Raw genomic sequence first — 23,658 nt, forward strand, 5'->3', positions numbered from 1 at the left:
ACACTCCTTATTGTCATTATTAATGTTATTATTATTTATCGAAATAAATGCAGATATTTATTATTAATAATAATAATAAAGTATTATTATAATAGGCCTACTATTAATAATCAATATATTAATATTATACTATGCTATATATTATTTCAATTTAAATGATTTATTATTATTATTTACAATATTTATAGGCTATATATACTGAATAATATAAATGAACTACCTGTAGCCTAAGCTACGTATAGTCTACTAGAGTTAGGGTTTAGGGTTATTTACTTTTTTTTTAATTTTTTTTATTCAATGCCATAAGAACATGAGGTATTACATACTCATAATATCACATTAACTTTAGCTGTCAGGAAATGAAAGAGAAAAAACCCCCAAAAAAACAAAAAAAACATACAAACAAAAAATTACATAAAGTCCAGTGCTTTCAAAGCATTACATGTTTTCATTGCTTTTTTGTTCTTTGCTTGTTACAAGAGATTTACATACAATGTAAAGTCATTTATAAAGTGTGAAAAATTTGGTTTACATTGAGCCCGCTTTTTTTTATGTAGGCTATATGATATTTTCCTAATAAAATCAATAATATGTTGTTCTTTGCATTCTAAGTTATCATTCTGAGTATAAAAAAGGACATCAAATACACATATTTCTATCATACAATTCATTTTTCTATTAATAAAGGTTTCTAAATCTTTCCAAAATTATGCATAATTTCTGTTAAAACTGTAGGCTACTAGTAACGTGTAACTAGCCTACGTCACCTTAAAATAAAGTGTTGCCGTAAATGTATAGCACTCGATAAAATACACTCCCTTAGCAATAGCTACAGTGTAAGTAAAGGACAATGTATGATGTTATTTGGGCTTTATTGGAGCAGTCAATCACAGATGACCAGTGCGCAGTAGGTTACACGTCACTAAAAAAACTCGCACTCCCATAATTCCTCACCCGCATTGCGGCATTGTGGGTAATTTTAAGTAAAGACTCGTGTGTTTCCTGTATCACGCTGGACCGAGAAACACACAGCTTTTCCACTTTCCTTTTTTATACACAATAATGATCTAATAAGGTAGCATTTGTTATAGGTTTGGACGCTGGGCTGATATCAAAAATGACTCCCTGTAAAAACAAAGGCGATGTTAGGTTTTTTTTCGAGGCTTCTCTTTTATACAAAGACATTTGCCCTGAACAGTCACGCTTTTTCATGTAAGTAGTATGTACGTTTCTCATGAGAGTTCAGTTTTCATCAGCTGTTCATATTTATATTTCTAATGAGTTGTGTGGATTTTGAACATGCTGTACTGTATATGCTGTAATGTCACGAAGTCACCAGTAGATGGCGGGCTACTCCTCATTTTCACTTCATAATGCATTTTGTTACGTTTGAAGGCATTTCGTTTTTTTAAAAATGTATTATGTTTGCATAACAAGAACAAAAACAACATTCACATACAGAGGATCACAGTGTATTAAATTATTACCTATCTATTACATTCATAATAGCATCAAAGAAAAACAACAGAGAGAATAAAAGATTCTGTACGTCCGTTTTGCTTTATTTCTTGCATATTTTAGGGCCTCAATATAATGGTTAAGTTATATTATATATTTTATATTATATATATATATATATATATATATATATATATATATATATATATATATATATATATATATATATATATATATATACATACATACATATATATATATATATATATATATATATATATATATATATATATATATATATATATATATATATATATGTATATGTATGTATATGTGTGTGTGTGTGTGTATATATGTTAGGTTTATTATTTGTCCATTTCTGTTTGTGTATATGGTATTTTCCATACACAATTATTAGTTATGTTAATCACCAAATTTTGCTCTTATTTTTATATAACAAAAATATATATTTACCAGATTGTTGAATCTTTAATTTTGTGAATTTAAATATTAGATATTCTTATCAATCGAAAACAATTGGGTACTAAATACACAATCAAAGAATAAATGTTTTATGGATTTGAAAAATTGCAGTACCTATTAGCGTGTGAACCCCATTATTTCCTGTTGAATAGTTGCATTAATGCCATTGTTGGATGTTGTTCTTTAGAGAATAAAGAATGACTCCATATTGAGAATTATAGTTGCTTTCTATGTGATTTCTTCAGTGAATTTTCATAAAATCTTGTGGTTAGCTCAGAAATTTGAAGTGTAAAAATGTTTTAGTGATTGTGTTCAAAAGTGCATTCCCAGTCACCTTATGTTTGTATTTGTGGATATAATAGCAATTGAAATGCACCATCAAGGTGATGAAATAAACACGTGCACTCAAATCTCATTTGCTGAACAGTGTGCTAGTCAAATTAGAGTTTTTGTTTCGGTGTGTTAGGTTAATCCCATGTGTACCATCATTAAACACTTGTTCCTTTAATATTGAAAGTGGTTGGAGAATGTTCTCCACTAATTCTCCACTAATAATGGAGAATGATTTCCATTGAGAAACCTATATTGATCTTGAACAGCATTACCGTTTCAGTTATATAAGTTTAAATAATTAGTGTCATCAATATAGAGTCCTTTATTTATTACAGGAGAGTTATGGTGAAAAGCCAAATGAAAATGAGGCCAGGAAAGATTTTTTGAAGATGCTTGTTTTATTTAACATTTCTCATGCTGCTATGAATCATCTGGTTTATTGGTTACTGACTGTGTTCTCACAGCAGAGTGAGTGAAAATAAATGACGTGTAGCCTTGGGTTGTGGCATGTTTTTCTTAGATTAAATGCGACCCAAGCCCATGTTCAGGGTCAGCGCACTGCATGTTTTGAGTGTTAGTCGGCTTGTTGTGATCGGCGAGTTCAGGGTACATCTGCACTGACTCACTACTTGCATGTACGTCAGTTACTGTAATCTGTTGTCTGAAAGTATGCGTGCCATGAGATATGTTCTCATTTATAAACCACTTGAGTTAAGCCCTCTTGAATGTCAGGCTCACTCTCAGTATCTTCCACAGGTGTCTTCATAAGGCACAGCCTTTGGCTGCCAGGCTCATCGATAGGGATAAGATGTGTCTGCTAGAGTTATCAGTGGACTGTAATGGGGGCATTATTCTCTTTCTTGATTTTTATCACAGGTGATTTAGCTAGAGTAGAGTTTTAGTCTTTGTTGATATAATCGTGCTGAGACAGTACATTGGAGTCAGTAAGACATTACATAAATGAATTGAAAAGGTTCTTTATCTTGGTTCTGAGAGCACTTAAAAGAAGCTGCATTATTAATAGGTACATTCATTTAATTAGATTACCACTGAGAAGAAGTCATGTGTCGATATTACATGCCAATGGCACTGCTGGACAGTTAGCCTATTACTTTTTTTAATCCAAAGGTAAATATATAAATAAAAGAAGTAGTGCTTTTGTGTGTGTGTTTCAGTCAAAAAGACAAATAATTAAAATAAACAAAACCTATTGAAAATAAACAGGCTTTAATGCAATTAACCCTTAGGCATACCTTGGGTCTTTAGTGACCCGGGACGTCATTCACTACCCTCCCCCTCGTTCATTTTTAGACGATTTTTAGACATCAACCTTCTTATGCTGCGTTCACACCAAACCATAGACTGTAAAAAAATATGGACGTAGTGTCCGTGACGTCACCCATAGGATTCTGATGAGCCGCTCTGAAGCGCAAAGTATGGACGAGATGGCCGTTGCCATCTTGGCAGCGCATCACTCCCGGACAACAGAAAATGGGCAAAAAGGCGGGAAGTGGGCGGGGCTTAAGTGACGCAATGACTAACAGACAGCAGATAAATGGCTATCCACCTGTCACTCGAAGTGGCCACGCCCTTAATTATCCAGAACTTTAATGCATTATATAATGTAAACGAATGAGTTATAAAAAAAAAATTCACCCCCCTCACAGTTGTCATGAAGGGCAAAATTAGCCGTATAGACCAAAACCACAATTTGTACCAGGCTGTAAACATGCTTTATTCTGCTGTAAAGTTGGCCATTTTAACATAGGGCTCAATGAGATTCTGCTCCCTTCTGGAGCCTGTCCCTAGCGGCCAGTCGATGAATTGCAGTTTAAGGCACTTCCGTATTGGCTTCAAGAGAAACTGCGGGAGGTTGCCGCTTGCACCAAACACGAATATAGCGTCAAAATCGCGTCTACCACATCTAGTTGGACGCTTGAACATTTTGAATCCATTCGCGTGTCCACAGCGAATTGGACGCGCGTATAAATTGAGCGTTTGAAGCTAAATAGGCGCATTCAAGGCGCTCCAGGAGAAATATGTCATAAAACACCACTCTGCCTCTTTTCATTTTCATTAAAAATATATATTAAACATTAATAGCCACACACATGTGGTCCAGGCAACTCCTACATTATCTTCACTACATGTATATTTAAATATCCTAAAAAAATTAAGTTATGAAACTTCTCTTTGCCCTCAGTCAAAACGATTTGGCAGACAACAAATTATAGATTCATGACACCAAAGATCACCCGTTAGATCCACACAAGATGAACCACTACAGGACATCAGAGCCAGCGGCAAACGTCAGAAGGACTGGCCGAGGAAAGGCTGCTCTCGCCGGGTTAATGAGCGCTGATTGCCCGGTGATCACCTGGATCTCACAACTCCAAAAACACAAGATTATTTTTTTTAAATAGGCGATCTCTTTATAAATAAACCACAGATTTGAGCTTTAAACAACTACATTCTCACCTTAAAAAGTCTTAAAACTACATTTTGTGACACAATTGTAGTATTTTTAAATTATGCAGGGTTTCTCATCATGTCACTTTACCACGTGACAGCAGCAAGCAGGCAGGCTCCTGATTGGTTAATGCGGCGCGAATTGACGCCAAAGTTCAGATTTTTCAACTCGGGCGTCAGACGCGAATTTGCTTCAAATGCGTGTGAATGCACAAAAAGCACCACTCGTGCATAACGCGCAAGACGCTCGATTTGCGCGAATGACGCGAATTGGACTTACGAATGAGGTGGAATCGCGTCTGCCGTGCGAAACGCATCTATCGTGCCGCATGACTTCCCGCGCCTTTCCATTGGCTTAACATCGCTCGCGCCAGATGCTCTATTCGCGTTCGGTGTGAACACAGCATTAGTATTCCTCAATCAATTAATTATAAACAATATAACAAGAACGTATCAGATAAAAAATACGTAGGTGGCTAATTCATACAACCTCACTCGTACGAATTTGTTTGGTTTTCCAAAAAGCGTCATCAGGAAGGACTGCCCTTAATCCTACCCACCATTGGGGTCTAGACAAATCGTTCGTAAATGTACCACCTCGTAAAATACGTACGAATTGCTGTGGGGTTGCATTGAAAAATTCAGGTCGCTAACGATCCAAGTTGTGTAACAGTGCAAGTATATTTTTTCGGCACAAAAATAATTGAATCTTTGATGAATAAATAAGTGCAATTCCCCCTATTTTCACAAGGTGGCAATGTCTGATACACAATGATGAAGTGATGTTTCACTCATAGTTACCGCAGATAGAAAACAAAAGAATAGGAATCATCGTCAGGAAAACTTGAAATGGCTCAGCGATTTACTGCAGAGCAAGAACTGAACACAGTCAAATATTAGTCACTGTCATATGATGGTGGATCTGGTGAAGAAGTTATAAAATCAAAATATTGATTTTGACGATGTTGAAAATTATAGTTTTGAGAATATGTTTGAGATTGCGAATATGAGCCAGATGCTAAATGTACTGGGGAATTAGCTCTGACAAGGACAGTGATGATGATATAAAAACATCTGCTCAAACTGAACCCTTCCAAGTTCCAAAAGATAACAAAATATGCTTTATTTTATTCTTCTGAAATTGTTACTCTAATATCAGGAGAGTTTTATATCATCGCGACAGGTAGAGATCCATCCGTGTTTGATACAGTATAGATCCGGGTCACTAAAGAACCGAATATGTAATAATAATTGGCAAAACATTCATGCATTTAAGCGTTAAACAAAACAATGAAATAAACTAAAAATATTTTTTTCTTAGAAAATATCAGAAAAGTTATTTCAAATTAAACAAAATAATAGAAATAATTAAAGTCAAATGAAACCTTGAAATAAAAGAAAACAAACAAATAGTAAATAAAAGGAATGTTTGGTGTTTTGTTCTTACTGTAAAAAAAAGCAATTATATAATTTAAAATAAACAAGCTTTAATGCAATTAAATGAATCAATGGAATAAAACAAAATTAAATAAGCAATTAAATATGTCTCCGAAAAATTCAGAAAAGCTTTAAAATAAACAAATAAATGCTGAGTGGATGTTTCCAATTCTGCACATGTACAATTTTGTCAAAAAAGCAAATAAATACATTCAAATAATAAAATTAAACAAAGGGAAATCAAAATAAATGAAGAAAAAGAAAATCCATTTAAAGGGGCTATATGCAACTTTTCCCCCAAAATAAACGTAACAATAGCCTTTTTATTTTACCATTTATGACTCCAACATCTCCTGATGAGCATACTGACACCTTGTCCGCTCACAGTGGGTGCACCTATAAGCCTGTATCCTATTTTTCCTATTTTCTGGCGGGTCGTTTTTTCCCGCGCTGTCTGCGGATGTGACGTCACCACCGCTGCGAGAGCGAGCAGAAAATAAGAGCAGTTCTGTTTTTTGGCCACAGGTGTCAGTCGCGAGTTTAAATTTCAGAAAAACGCATATAGCCCCTTTAAGCCTGGCCACAATCGACAGAGAATGTGTGTGAAACAAATGAACTTGTCCCTGTTTGTAATGTGTTTGGAGGACATTTATCAGACTTCGTGGCAGGCAGGAATTATTTCCCTCACACTTCATCACTTCTAAGATAGCAGCTCTATGTGCTCTCATTGGGAACAAGAGGTTTGCCCTGGCTCTGTGGAATGCTGTGAAACATCCACTGTGGCATCACAAACAGTTGTCGATGGGACCGTAGATGATTAGAATTAAAAGACCCTGCCCCCCTAGCCATGCACGTGCCGCACAATAACAACAGGCAGCTTTTAGCCATGTGAACTAATTTTAGACAGGATTATGGGCCTTAGATAAAGGAGGTAGGAAGAACAGCACCATGTCCAAAAATAGGGTGCTCACTCACAAAGTCTCGGGGGATATTAAAGCCCCTGGGGAAGCCATGAGTTCAGGCCACCGACTGCATGTGTGTACAGCCCTGTGACCTCAGTATTTGAGTTTTAAGGAATCGCATCGTAATTCTTAGCGAGGTCTCTTGAAAATACATATTTGGCAGGATATTAAATGTACTGGACAACAACATTGGGTAGTCATTGTTTTTTATTCATAGTCTGTTGCAGAGATTTCACTCTGCATGTTGGAATCTATGAACTTTTATGTAGCCCCGCCCCTTTTCACTGCTGCGGCCGTTGTGTTCTGTTCTGTAATGTCTTTCGGTTTGTATTTCCACAGCATGAAGGTAAGATCGTATGGATTTATGAATGAACCGCTCATTTTAAAATCTTCATTTGTTATATGGTTGCGCAGTATGCCGGTACTGGGAAAATACCGGTATATTTACTGGTTTGTGTGCTACCTAAACTGACGTGAAACCGGCAAATGTGGCAACATAGAGGAACAAAATGGATAAAGCAGTTGAATCGCACTCAACACGCCCAAAACAAATTAATAAAGAGGCGAAACCTTGAATGAGAATGAGTGCAATACCTGTGCCAAAATTCAGACCCTGTGGTCTCGAATCAATATCAATACTACGGTATTAGATTGTGGTACCGTACCAAAGCCAAAATTGTGGTATCGAGCCATCCCTAATTTGTTATGACGTTCAAACATTACAATGCTCATGATCATGCTCATGATTTTCGTTAACTCCACAGTAAGTAAATCCACTTCACAAGCTAATTACTCTTCTACAGCGATGCCATAGAAATAAACAGAGCTACCCCAAAAACACTAAATTCTAAAGATGTCTGCGCTCTTGTTTCTCTGGCGCATAAGGTCTGTAAGATATACTAAAAACTGGATTGGGCTCAAGACCTCTGCCAAGCTCATAAATTATTCATAAGCTGCTGTATTCGAGTCAAACTCTTTTACAGTCTGAGATTTAAAGACTAACACTTTTACTGCTTTTTTATTACAGGAGAATGCACCAGAGCACGGGTAAGTTATGGCTTTGTTATTTATATTAATAGACTTGTATGTCATTGTAAAGAGCTTTTAATATGTTCCCAAAGTCTATATAAGACCCTGTAGGCAACAGAACAGAAAGTTGGTTTTGAAAAGGAACCGTAACCCAGTAAGTCCGACCGCATTTCCTCATGTAAAACATGAATCCATTTCTACGTCCTTCACAGACCTCAAAGATGGCCCGACAGCGGGGTAGGATGACCACATATTGGAAAAGCTGTTTTCCGAAGTCCAAAATTCCAAACTGTCCTCAGAATAGAGCATAGCATCACCTGTTTTATTTTAACCGGTTGCCATGCAAAAAAACCTCATCTATATTTCTCCCACCGTTGCAGCCACTGCCCTGCCAGAGTCTCTGATCTGCCCCATCTGTTTCCAGTGGCGACAACCGGACAATCATCACGTGCGTCTGCGGCCCAAGCGGAAGCCCACCGCGAGGATCAGAAGACTTCTGAAGAAGGAGTCTGCAGGAAAGAGACTCGGCACAGAACAGACTGTAGTCCTCCGAAAGTTTAAAAGGGCCTCCAATGCTCTGGTGAGGTCAAGTCCACCTGTTTTATGTCCTCTTCAGTTCAGTTTTATTTGCTGTCACAATTTCTACCTCTCTGCCCTTTCCTGAGTGTTTTAAGAACAGGTACTTGAGATTAGATAAGATGAATATAAACAAGAAAGAACAAGCACCATGTTGCCATATGTGTATACCACTGTTCAAAATATTAGAGTCAGTAAGACTTTTTCAGCAAGTATGCATTCAATTGATCAAAAGAGACAGTAAAGACATTTATAATTAGGGGTGTAACGATACCCTGATGTCACGAGTCGATACATATCACAATACTGAACTCCCGATATGAAATTATTGCGATACTCTTAGACATACGGTAAAAGGTTAAAACATTTGTTACTGTTGATTTAAAATGCTAAATTTGGTATTATGTTGAGGGTGGAAATGAATAGGCTTAGACTTGGTGCTGGTAACCCAATACACGGGACAATGCTGACATATGGTTCATGATTCTGAAGCTGAAAATACAGAATTATTTTAGATGAAAATGCTTGCACCCTGTCACTGACTAGATATATTTAAATAATGTAGGCCACTTTTTACTGGTAACATATGACATTTGGCATTATCAGGACCCACTCATAATTCCCCATTGCATTATTATATTCAACACTATATATAGTATTTTAATGTAGTACTGACACTAAAACTGAGTTTTTTTTCTCACACAGTAATTTTAGGTGAACTATACACAATATAGCAATATATTGTTACATACCGATTTATAATGTTACAAAATATCTTTATTTCAAATAAACACTCTTCTTTTGAACGTTCATGGTTTCCACAAAAAACATTAAGCAGCACAACTGTTTTCAACATTGATAATAATAAAATAAAATAAAAATGACTGAAGACAGGAGCAGGAGTAATGATGCTGAAAATTCAGCTTTGCCATCACAGAAATAAATTACTATATAAAATATATTCAAATAGAAAATAGTTATTTCTAATTGTAATAATTTCCTAATATTACTGTATTTACTATAATCAAATAAATGGAACCTTAGTGAGCAAAAGAGACTTCTTTTAAAAACATCTAAAAAATCTTTATTATTGGGCCTAGTTTTATAGGATAGTGGCATAGAGAAAGGGAAGTATGGGTGAAAAAGGTGGAACGGAATTGGGACATGGCCCAGGTCAGATTCAAACTAGGCTCCCCATGAGCCAGCAGCTCTTTCGCATCCTGATCACAGTCCACTGCACCACAACTTCTCTCATTTTTCTATTTTTAAACCCTCTTGCTTGCCAGACATCCTTTGTAATTGCATTATTGTAAAATTATTTCCTTTTCCTTGAAGGACAAGATGATGGTCTGTGGTATTCAAAAATTAATTTGAAAAATACATTTACATTTATTCATTTATCAGACACTTTTATCCAAAGCAACTTAGGAATACATCAAGCGATTCATCAATGGTGGATGCATAGGGGAAGACATTTCTTTCTTTCTTTTCAGCAGGATGCATTTAAGTGCTGATGGAAGAGATTAGTTTTCAGCTGTTTCTTGAATAAGGTCCGGGATTCTGCTTTCTGGATAGGGTTGGGAAAATCATTCTGTGTGTCTGTGTATACCTGTATATATATTTTTGTCTGCTCCTCTTTCGGTAGACAGAGAGGATCATTGATGCGGCCCTAAAAGCAGTTCCCATTGACTTTGGTATATGGCCTATATGAGTGCACTTTACTGCTGATGCACTCTTGGAAGACTGTAGGGTACAATTTAACACTTTAAAATGTTTGGAAATTTAGCAAGGAGTATGGTTTCTATTTTTAAAGTTGTGGTTACAGACTATCACGTTAATCATCATTCATCTGGCAGAAAGACATTAATCAGACACTGAAACGCTCCTTTTATAGAGATTTGTTTAGCCTCAGATGACTTTGATTTGAAACCATGGAAGATCCACTTAAGATGATTTAGAGCGGAAAAGCTCATTTTCTGAAGCTCTTCTGAAGTGGGACTGGATCAGTGTGTGATTGGAGGTGTTTCTTTTTTAAAATGTGGTTATTTGTAGAAGTATTTAACCCTCAAAAGCACCGGATGTCACGGATGTTATGGAGGTGTACGTGCTGGTGTACACGGATGCATAGCTCTCTGCTGCATTTTCTGAAGCTCTTCTGAAGTGGGACTTGGTCAATGTGTGATAAGAGGTGTTTCTTTTTAAAATGCGGTTATTTGTAGAAGTATTTAACCCTCAGAAAGCACCGGATGCCATGGATGTTATGGAGGTGTACGTGCTGGTGTACACGGATGCATAGTTCCCTGCTGCATGAGACTCGTGGTTCTGGGGGTGGATTGGTTGGCGTTAGACTGCTAGATTCTGCACACATTGCTGCCATTCGTTTCTCTGCAGGAGTGGAAGATTCTGGCAAGACGAATAATGAACTTGATAGAGAGCCAATGTCAGGAGAGTTCATTTATATGAACTGTCTCGTATTTTCCCACCGTAGTTAAAGTGGACAGTCTTTTAACTGTGAGGGTCAGAGCATTTAGGGACTTATCAAGGCAATAATGTGACTTCTTTTGTGGAGGTCATGGAATATCATCTTTCTCTGTTTGTCAGCTTTGAATAGAGGATGTCAGATTGAATAGAACATAAGTTTAGCATCACATCTATTTTAAGATGAAGAATAATTTGTCATTCTAAATTAATGCCATCACATTTGTAAGCATTAGAAAAAGTATTAGAAAAGTTACTGCCTACACAGACAGTTGCCTTTTAAGTCAGCATGCTAACAAATCGTCAAACCTCATTAGTGACTGATTTGGAACCCTTTTATGTAGGCAGCAACGGTTAGCAGATATTACACGATTCTGACATCCTGAAAAAAAATGTATCACTGTTTCCAAAAATATAAAGATACAGTAAAGACATTTATAATGTTACAAAAGATTTTGGTTTCAAACTTCCACAAAAATATTAAGCTGTTTTCAACACTGATAATAATAAGAAGTAGAACTTGAGCACCAAATCAGCATTAAATCATTCTATTCTGAAGGATCATGTGACACATTCTGAAAATTCAGCGTTGCCATCACAAGAATAAATTACTTAATTATTTACTAAAAGATATTAAAATAGAAAAAGGTGGTTTTAAATTGTAATAATGTGTCACGATATTAAGTTTTTTCCTGTATTTTTAATCAAATGTTGACTTGCAACTTCTTTCAAAAACCTGATTAAAAAAATCATAACCCCAAATGATTGAATGATAGTGTACAAGTAATAGGAAAAATATTTTTTATTAAATTTGTAATACTTGTTTGTTTAAACTGTATATCTAAGTTCTCATCCACCATCTCAGTTTGATTATCGTCCTTCCTGTCTAGAAGTTGGCGATCAAATTAAAAAGTTATTTTTTTATCATATAGACAGCTTCTTTCACTTGTGCAAAAATTAGTTGCTTTTCAGTATGCAGCTGGCTTGCATTTGTGTCGAATCATTAATTAACACATAAATGTGTACCGAGCGGCCCTTGTTCATAAATATGCGAGAATGCGCTTCCTGTACACAGCGCTGCTTGACAGCGAGAAAGAGAGAGAGATGCACTGTTTGAAAAATTACAGTCTTAAAGAAGTATTTCAAATGATTATTATTTCCCACATTATAAGCATGGAGCATAGGGTAAAATTTTGCACAATACCCACAATCACGAGATTCATTCCCTGAAAATATCGATACATGGCATTTGTGTATCGATACAATATCACCACACAAAATATAGCGATACTATGCTGTATTGATTATTTCCCCACCCCTAGTAAACACTAGCCTGACAAGCCAGACCCACATCAAGATGTTGGGTCTGGGAACACACCATTGGCAGGGCTCAATCCGAGGGGCGGGATAAACGGTTGTCTTTCAGATTCCCTCTGCACGCAATAGGATAGCGCTACAAACAAACTGAATGCTATCAGTGGTAAGACAACTATCACAAGCGGGTTGTGGCTGAGTCCCATGCGTTTTCCCACCAGCGGAGCTAGTTGATAGATTAAACTTTTGCTGTATCCGGTCGGCAAAACTCTGAATACATCTTCCTTTTTTAAGAATGACTTCAGTGCCGTGCTTTGTTCTTTTCTCAAAGAAAAGTTTAATTCATTTCCAGAGTCGCGGCCAAAGCCGATTCGAAAGACCGCTGTACGCCAGGATCAGCAGCTTTATGTTAAGCACGCCCACCGACTCTATACACAATGTGATTGGCCTGACTAGAGTTTGGTTTTTCATGCTCGCAAGCCAATGGAGAGTTGCTAGACGACTAGAGTCGTTTAGATTTCTAGGCTAAGTAAACACGTCATCAGAGAAGAGAAGAGATGATGTGCATGGATAAATAATTTATAATTAATACTGCAATATTCCATAAAAAAAAAGAATTGTCCATTTTGATTTCATGGTGACTTTAATATCAGCTGCTTAATATCACAATGATGGATATTTTTCTGTGGCTTTAAACCTCAGACGTTTTAAGCTTTAGAAGCATCAAGAATAAAAAGTTCATTGTTTTAAAATGCTGATTGGGATGAATCATTGTGGTGGGGTTAAATGAGTTGATGGTGATGGTGCCTGTTGAATTGTGGTATTTGTTGTTAGTTGGGGGCTCAGTCAGAGTCACACAGTCTCTTACAGTGACATGCTTGACATGCTGTGGCTTGTGACAGCTCTGCCAGGTCTTTAGAAAGTTATTTTAAGTATCCTTTTATTTACTTGTTGGCCTGAGAGTTGGATTAATACCTGTTTCATCTTCCCGAACACATGCAGAGTGCACTAGTGTATTTTAGAAGGAAATATTTAGCATGGACAGTGATTCTACTCTTTTGAAATGCTTTGTGGATACTGAATATAACCATGGATCTGAGCATTAAAGATGGTGTAGCGTTCAAGCGCTCCAGATAGACTGTTCTTAACTGAATCTGGGTTGCATCTTAATTTGCTTGCACAAATATATACTGTATGTACTTTGGTGGTGGTGGGCGAGTACATGCCTTTAAGCAGTAAGACTCATTTTGGCACATATTATACCATGAAATAGTTTTTGATGCTCTTGTTGCATACTGTACGCATCTACAGCTAAATTAATTCAAGACGACCTATTATGTTTTTTTTACATTTTGAACTTTCTTTCACAAAGTCACTTCAAAGGGAGTTATTCTCTATATTATTAACCATTTCTGAATTCCCTGAAACGCCTCAATTGTAGTCTTGTTTTTCTTCCTCATAGAAATAATTCCTGCCCTCTGCATACACAAAAAATGGGGTGGGGCCTGATTGAGTTGCATTAGTAGTGTGTTGAAACCCATGGTTATGGTACATATTTATGGTATGTACCATCCATGGTTGTGGTACATGACATTTCTGAACACACACTAGTCCAGCCGACCAATCAGGACCGACAAAAGCCAGGTGCCGTGCTTTGCACATTGCCTTTTCGAAAGGTGGGGCTTCACTAAAACAGGAAGTAAACAGATTGTTACTGACAGACTGGGAAGAGAGGTGCTGCAACAGTTTAAAATATGTGAAAAATAAAGGGTCTCATTCACATAGTATGCGTAAGTTCACACTATAAATTTATGAAAAATTATAGGAGCAACTGAAACCACACAAAAAACACTTACTCTGTACGTCCTTATAATCGTGTTGAAGTTATATTTCATCCTAACACATCCTATAATTATATTGTATGTATTTTGCATACATTTTTTATATAATCCATATATAAAAATTATATAACAAAATGTTTAAATAATACAATTTAATTTAATCTTAAACACATTCCATCATATACAGTTAAAGAGTAAGAAAAGCTTTATTATACGTTCAGCTGCGAGGTTTCTCTGAATAACGCAGATACGCGTATGTACAGCTGGCTAATGAAATGATCATAATCTGGGTCTTTATAAAAGGTGTTTATTGTGAGAATTGGTGAAAATGGCACACTTGGCATTGCTCAAGGATCCGGGCAAGAGTGTGTCTGCAAACAGCGGCAAGTTTGACGAGAGTGACGAAAGGCTGTAAGGAAAGCGTTTGCGGAAAGCCCTTATATGGAGATGGTTTGGGTGTGTTTTATGCAAATGACTAACCTTGTGCACGCGGCCGCTCATTTAGAATACTCCAAATTCACTAACATCAGAACGAAGTTAAGAACAAATTCAAGTGTGTACGGTGAATTAGCCAGAGATTTTCATGAGAAGTTCTCTGTGTGTACAAATGCAAAATAATCCATGCAATTGGTTTTTGAACATTCAAGCATGAAAACCTATTTTAGTTGAACTAAAAAAACTAAATCCAGTCTTTGTCGAAGGACATAACATGGCCCTTTTAACTTTAAATTCATTATTACTTCACCATTAAGTTCATACATTTACATAAAACAAACAAAAAACTGTTAATTTTTTTCTTCATCTGAAAAAGTTGGATAACGTTTGCTAAATCTGCTTTTCTGATGCGAAAGTGTTTGTGTGTCACTGATGCCCACTTTAATAATCCAATGGACGTGGTGCACCACCTGAGCGTCTTTGCCAAAAGATTCTTTGGCATAATGATGACGTTGATAAATTGATAAATTGATAAAAAAAAAGAATGATAAATTACATTTTATGTACTATTTAGGATGGATATTATGCAGATTTGTATGCAGCGCTGCCTCTTCGGTTGCACATGCATTTCAAGTACCTTTGTTGTTGTCACCTTTGAGTTGGAAAGTTTCCATACGTCCAACAGAAAGCTCAGATGTTGCATGTGCATCTTTCAACATTTTAGGAAGCATCTGTGCCAGCAACCTTGGCTTTTTCCAGCCTGTGTTTGATGCAGGTTATGCTTTTTACATCCTGTTTCCCCTCAGGGAAAGTATCAGTGATGCAGCTTTTCCATGCTTGGTCAAGGGGGATGGGCGAACCACAGATCGATCGCCCTGAAAAGCAGATGAGTCTCCACATATCAATAGCTGAACACACACATACATATAACTTGGCCAGGCTTGTATATCAAGGGCAGCTGTGGCATCTAGAATCTCAGCAGGAAGGTCAGAGACGACAGTCTAGCCCAGCTTGTGGCTGCTTGGTTGAGGGTATTTCAGGAGCCTAGACTATTAATAGAACACAAGCCCATCTGCTGGACTGATGTGTGCATGTGTGTGTGTGTGTGTGTGTGAGAGGCAAAGTGTCAGTAAATGTTTAGAAGTTTAGGGATGGCTCGGTGAAAAGCTCAGTTTAACTGCTTGTCTATGGCATTTACAAACATCAACAAAGCTTATGTATCCTGCATACATTTCACTTTTAATATTCACTATCACTTATGATAATATATAGGTTATCTATGACTCAAAAATCTGAGACCACATTCAAAATCTTATATTAAACCTCAAAAGTAACATATATATAAATATATATATATCAATTAAATCAATGCTTTGCCGTTTGACTAAAACACTGACCACGCTAACCAAAGAGATTTAGGAGAACATGATATCAAGATATAAAACACACACACACACATATATATGTGTGTGTGTGTGTGTGTGTGTGTGTGTTTTATATCTTGATATCATGTTCTCCTAAATCTCTTTGGTTAGCGTGGTCAGTGTTTTAGTATATACATACTATATATACTACTATATATATAGTATATACTATATGAATATATATACTGCAGTTCAAAAGTTTGGGATCAGTACGTTTTTTAAAAAAAAGTCTCTTCTGCTCACCAAGGCTGCATTTATTTAATCAAAAATACTGTAAAAACAGTAATATTGTGAAATGATTATCATTTAAGATAATTGTTTTCTGTTTAAATATATTTTAAAATGTAATTTATTCTTGTGTTAGCGAAGCTGAATTTTCAGCATCATAATTTCCGATAATGCATCGATGCAAACTTTCTGCATTAATTGTAGGCCAGTGGCTCAAGACATGATGAAATTCACACACTTTTCTCAGGTCAAATTTTCACTATTAAATGAGAAAGTTGGTCTCAAACTTTTGGATCGGACTGTACATGAGTTCATTTTGGCCTAATGGAAAGGTTAGAAGTCAAAGAAACCTCTGGCAGTATTGTTATTCCACGCATGACCCTTCACCCGGCATTGGATTAATCTATATGCAGTCATTCCAGCTCCGTTTTGCTTTCCCTATTTGTTTCCGTTCTCTTGACAGCTGCTGTGGACTGATTGCATCAGTGTCACACAAGGGAGCTGTGGGGTCTTTGCCAGTATAAACGAGCTTGATAAAGGCTTGTGAATTCTCGCTGTCATATATTGGTGGAACTCTGTTTATCATCGTTCTTCAAAATGTCTTTTTTAGTGTTCCACAGAAGAAAGGAATTCATTGATTATGTGAAAATTAAACGCTTATGTTGGAAGACTGTGAGGCATTATGGGATATCTTGCCTAATAGACCTATAGTTGAGGGTTTATGGAAGCTTTTTTCCGCCATGAAGTAAAAAATAAAAGAGGTGATAATTGCGATTCTGAATTTTTCAGTTTACAGCTCACAATTCTGACTTTTTTCTTCAAAATTGTGTGTATTATCTCACAATTCGAATGTATAACTCACAATTGTGTCAACAAAAAAAATTGTGGGATAAAATCATAATCGCGAGAGGGAGAAAAGTCAGAATTGTGACAAAATTGTGGGATTAAATCATAATTGTGAGGGGAAAAAATTCAGAATCATGACAAAATTGTGGGATTAAATCATAATTGCGAGGGGAAAAAATTCAGAATTATGACAAAATTTTGGATAAAATCATAATTGCTTTTATAACTGTTATAACCACAAAAATAATTTCTGACCCACTTGCATCTTTGCACTTATCATAATTAGATTAAAAATAAAAATAACATTATAATATTTAAACATAAATATGAAGAAAAAAAAAAAACCAGTACAGATAAATGTCATGTCTGAGCTGGATTGGAGCGAACATCATTTGACCGGTGAGCGTTTCATGAGCGTGCGCCTGCATTGAGCGGATTATTGAGCGGAGCGTCACACCGGTCCGCTTTGCTCATGATGCTCGTTCTCGTCAAAACACCCATGTATTAAAAAATGGTCGGTTTAAATCGGGCTCGGGCCATAATTACAGTTAATATGTCGGGCCAGGCCGGGCTCGGGTATGTTCGGGCTTGATTTTTTTGAGCCCGATCTAAGCTCTAGTCTGGTGCGCCCTCAAACATCAAGATATCGCAATTGCCTAATTTTTTTTATTCCATGGCAGGAACAAACTTCCATAACTGGAAATAATGGCTTCCTTTCTTCTGTTGGACACTAAAAAAACAATTTTTTTTTTTTGAGCATTGGTAACCAAGAGTTTTATTTGTTTTTGTTCATTTTTACTATCTGAGGTATGAATCAAAATGATTTCTTAGGTCATTTTAGTTGCCTCTGTTGGAAACATGTTTTTTTTTTTGTCCCATACAACTTAGTTGCTGGTTTATTGTTGTCCCATTTTCAGGCTTCTTAACTAGCTTAACCAGCAAGAGTTCCTTAATCTACAGTCTCCACCAAATAACTATTTTAACCAGCATATAAATTCATGTCAGCCTAAGCTGGCCTCTACAGCAGAAACCCAGAACTTTCCTCAAGGGAATAGAAACTGGTTATGAATGACATCTCTACTATGTCCATGTCTCTCACCTCCTTCTGAATCCGGCCAAGGATTAATTTCCAGCCCGGCTGTGTCGGACGTCTTTGTTTTGAGCATTGTGTTTATGACCATGTGTAACGGGCAGATTTTGATCATGGGGAATGATCTATTTCGGGATTGAGCTGTGTGATGGAGATTAAAGGATGTGACAGAGTCTACTGTCTTTATATGGAAAACCGCTCAACTTTTAAAGCAGTGATTAACTAGTATGTGGTGTTTTCTATTTGAGCTGTAATCTTGATATCACATTCTCCTAAATCTCTTTGGTTAGTGTGGTCAGTGTTTTAGTCAAATTGCAAAGCATTGATTTGTATATTTATTTAGCCTCATAAGATGAAAATATAAAATGGACTTTTGTCGAAAATATTTTAATTGATTCTCATACAAACCAAGTGTTCTTAGCCCACACTTCCCATTCGAGACATGCAGTACTACACATACAGAATAATTGAAAGGAGAATTATGTATGCTTTATTATTTGATAATAATTGTGTAACTTTTTAAAGACTTGGCTCAAGTTTCTAAGGAATTCCATAAAGGATTGTTCGGACACTACAGAGCATTCCTTGAGTAACCAATCAGAGTTAAGAGTCAGTCAGGCAGACTCCGCCCTCGCTGCAGCTGATTGGCCCTTCCTGCTCTTTATATCTCCAGACATGAAGGGTGCTGTAGTAAACATAGCTGTTCGCACATACATGCCTGGATCATCTCAAATCATCTACATTTCAGCTTAGCCACCTGTTACCTCAACAAACAATGGCAGCCTTTGTGTCGGTGAGTTCAGTTTCCACACAGAAGAATGTGAGTTTCTTAGTTTGTTTAATTTGTATACTGTAAATTACATTAATGCAAAAATATGACCATATGTTCAGGACTTAGTATTCAACTACTGAAAGGTTTTTCTTGTGTATTCTATCATTCAAAAGTTTGGGATCTGTAAGATTTTTTTAAATGTTTTTGAAAGTTTAAATGTTCTTATTTACACCAAAACTGCATTTATTTATTCAAAAATACCGCAATTGTAACAATTTTTTTATATTTTAATGATGGCAAAAAGATCCTTCAGAAATCATTTTATTTTATGATTTGCTGCTCAAAAACATGTATTATCAATGTTGAAAACAGTTGCTGCTTAATATTTCTGTGGAAACTCTTTGAATAAAGTTCCAAATAACAGTGTTTGAAATGGGAATCTTTTGTAACATTATAAATAAATTGGTCATTTTAATGCATTCTTGCTGAATAAAATTAAGTGTATGTCAGTATATTAAAGAGTATAAAGTAGAAGATTGTATAGTCAAGTGTCAGTAGACGGGGGATGCTAGGGGTGGTTGGCTTAATTTAGTGGCAGTTTCTGTGCCAGTTTCTGGCTTCCGGGCATGTGTTCGATGTACTTTTGGCCTGTACCTTGCTGTATATAGAGCTCACGTTCATGTACAATGTGTGAAATACCTGAGATAAGTGCTCACAAGAGTCTGCTAAACCTTACTATCATGGTATAAAACTTGTTAGCACAACAGTATAATCACATGAAGACATTTTTTATACATTTTGGTAACTTATTCATGCTGAAGCAATACATTTTGTTGATCTTGCATTTGATTTTGCAATTTTGTTTTGGGTTCCAGTCAGTATGTGTATTTTGGGCAATTGACTTGATCGTTTTTGTGAGACACTTGCCTGTCAACATTAATTCAATAATTAATTGTGCATATCAGTATTTTTGCATTCCAATTTTAAGATCCACAAGAATACATCTGATGTCAGACATCCTTTATCTTCTCTTCAGATTGTTTTGATAGTTTTTCAATTTTTTTGGTTTTAAAAACATCAGTGTTTTGTCTATGTAGAGCATGTATATTTTATTTATCCTTAATATGATAAAGCATTTTATATACTAATTTTGTCATCACCCTGATATATATATATATATATATATATATAATATATATATATAAATATATAAATATATATGTGGGTTTCTGCAGGGTCTTAAAAAGTCTAGAATTTCAAAATCTAAATTTTAGGCCTTAAATTCGCTGAAGTATTCTGTTCTAGGTCTTAAATAATTTTAAACGGGTCTTAATTTTCCTACGTCCATGTAACGCTACCTCTAATGCTCATTGAAATTCTCTCGCACCACTTTAGATTTTTCTTTTTTCTTTTTTAAATTCTGTGGTGTTGTAGTTCTTTCTTTCGCTAGTCCAAATATAATTTGCTGTATTACGACTACAAATGAGACCAACATGCAGTTTATATTGCAGCCAATCAGCTTTCGTGTTATTGGAGTTTCCTTCAGATTGTACCACAGACACATAAAATGGATTTTATTCTTCAGCTAATAGCCCTCCAGTTTTCCGTGTTTTTGCGATTACTAAATACAACGAAAAATCAACATGCATTTCGATCCTGCATTATTCTTAACCAAAATAAACAAGATTTATGTATTTTATTTGTCCTATTGTCATGTGTGACTATTCATCTAACATAATACAATACATACTATGGTAAATGCGGTGTCCTAATTATGAGAAAATGCTAATTTCTGGAAATTACCAGCACAAATTCAGTCATTTTGATCTCAAAAATTACCCAAAAAAATGTTGCAAAATCCTGGTGGGATTGAGCTATGAGTAAGTGCAAGTATATCGATATATGTTTATCGATTTGTTTAATTTGAATAAATTAATTTACTTTGCAAGTATTTTGTGACTGCATTTCCTTTATAGGTCTTAAATTTCATTCATAATCTTAATAGTCTTAAAAAGTCTTAAATTTGACTTAGTGAAACCTGCAGAAACCCTGGTGTGTGTGTGTGTGTGTGTGTGTGTGTGTGTGTGTGTGTGTGTGTGTGTGTGTGTGTGTGTGTGTGTGTGTGTGTGTGTGTGTGTGTGTGTGTGTGTGTGTGTGTGTGTGTGTGTGTGTGTGTGTGTGTGTGTGTGTGTGTGTGTGTGTGTGTGTGTGTGTGTGTGTGTGTGTGTGTGTGTGTGTGTGTGTGTGTGTGTGTACACATACACATACATACACACACACACACAACCACACACACCTATGTTATATAAACATACACTTTTATGTTAGATTGTGATTAATCATTTTTACTGACCCTTATGTGTGTGTGTGTATATATATATCTCATTGGAAGGAATGCATTGGCAATTTGGATGATGACTTTGCCAAAAACATATTTTATAATTTAACCAATATTCTTTGTTCTCTTAGATGGCAATGTGTCACACCTGTAATAAGATGTCCAGAAAACCTGGAATGAACCGTGAGCTTTTGGCTACTCTGTCACAGAACCGAAGTACTCCAGGAAGTGCGAGCAAACACAGAACTCCACAGTCAGTCAACAGGGCGACTCCAAAATCTGTAGTGGACAGAACACCAAGTGGCACGCCAAGGTAAGCTACTCTTAGTGGACCTATATGCTACTGCATATCACAGAACTATCAAAACAATTAACTCAATGTTTTCTTTCCACAGGTCAGTGTCTTCAAACACCAGCTCATCATCAAAATCCAGCCGTGCGAAGTCGTCACCTTTCGCCCGCCTCAAAAAGATCCTTATGCTGGAAAACAAACACCAGAGTATGAAAGGTGGTCTGAAGGACTTCCTCTCATCTCTCTGAAGACCTCGGGTTTGTTGAAAATAAAAGACTCTGGCCCACTTTGAGAGGAGCTGCTAAAGTTCATGATGAGGATGATATTCCCTTCTCCTCATGTATTACAATGCCACCTAGTGGAGGAGTCATTATAGCCTGCTTTATATTGAAGGACTGGGTTATATTGAACAGAACATTTCCTTTCTTTCTATTAAGAATCTGTTTCTGGATCCATCTGGACAAGTGGAATAAAAATCTCCTTTTGTAGGAGAGTGTATCGTGCTACAGAACCATGCTGTGACTTTTTTTAAAAGTTGTTTTATTTGCTATTATTTTCATGATACCACATATTGTTATTTTTTCTACAAGAAAAATAACTTTTATATGTTGTGTGTTTAATGTTTAATGTCCACTTTGAATTCAAACATTTGTATCCATTGTTAGGATCACTGACATTAAAAGAAGGATTGTCTTTACACTTGGCTTACACATTGAATTTTTTTAATGCTCATAAAATTTGTGCTGTGTTGTTTACATTTGGTGGCTTATTTGCCTTCAGACTAAATAGAAAAGACCAAAAATAAAAACTGACTTATTTTTGTCTCTCGATACATTTAAATTGTGTTGTTTAATCTTTGACAGATTTCTTTCAATAAAAAGTCAAATAACATTTGTGTCTTTATTTAGTCCTCTTAAAAGACATTAAAATACCTTTTTGTATTATTTTAAAATGATATATATATATGTGTGTGTGTGCGTGTGTGTTAAAACCATTTTTGTGTGAAAATACTAACGTGTCCAAGACTTTATATATAATATATATTCAAATACTTTATATATATATATATATATATATATATATATATATATATATATATATATATATATATATAATATATATAGATTTGACAGCACTATATATATATATATATATATGTGTGTGTGTGTGCTGTCAAATCGATTTATCACATCCAAAATAAAAGTTTGTTTACATAATATTTGTGTGTACTGTGTATAATTATGTATATAAAATACACACTCATTCATGTATATATATTTGTATATTTTATATAAATAAAAATATTGTATATATACTTATAACAATGATTGTGTATTTATATATACATAATTATACACAGTAACAAACTTTTATTCTGGATGCGATTAATTGATTTGACAGCACTAATATATATAATATGTATGTATGTATGTATCACTTGTAGAAAACTGGAAACACAAAATGAATCATGGTTAATAAACTTAATACTTAGATGCTCCCGGTTTCTTTTAATAAAAATAAAACAAACTAAACATATATGTTCATTTACTGGAACGGTGAAAGTACATGAGGCACTTTGGGCCTATCTTTCCAGATAATTCCAACTAAAATTATGTAATTCTTAAATTATATAATTTATTTTATATGTATTTGTGTATAATGAAGTTACTTTTTTATGTCTTTGACGCCATATTTTTTTTTCTTTTTTTTTAATTGAAAATAATAAGATTTACAAAACAAACATGGCTGCATAGAAATCGTTTCTTCAGAATAGAATACAGAAAATACATAGCCTGAGAGAGCAGCTCTTAATACAAACAGGAAATTATAAACAGTCTTCGTGATAAAAATAA

The 23,658-nt window shown here is 35.5% G+C and overlaps 1 protein-coding gene across 1 annotated transcript; it reads left to right on the top strand.

The window, feature by feature from the left end:
- Positions 1 to 952: 952 nt before the first annotated feature.
- On the top strand, positions 953 to 22,696 carry rmp24 (ribonuclease MRP subunit p24). The gene is made up of 5 exons (XM_079830011.1): positions 953 to 1,212; positions 8,170 to 8,189; positions 8,552 to 8,751; positions 21,645 to 21,826; positions 21,909 to 22,696. The coding sequence occupies exons 1-5, from the start codon at positions 1,118 to 1,120 to the stop codon at positions 22,051 to 22,053; spliced, it is 642 nt and encodes a 213-aa protein (XP_079686137.1). The 5' UTR covers positions 953 to 1,117; the 3' UTR covers positions 22,054 to 22,696.
- The last annotated feature ends 962 nt before the right edge of the window (positions 22,697 to 23,658 follow it).

This window comes from Gobio gobio, assembly GCF_949357685.1.
Source record: "Gobio gobio genome assembly, chromosome: 11".
Classification (NCBI taxonomy): Eukaryota; Metazoa; Chordata; class Actinopteri; order Cypriniformes; family Gobionidae; genus Gobio; species Gobio gobio.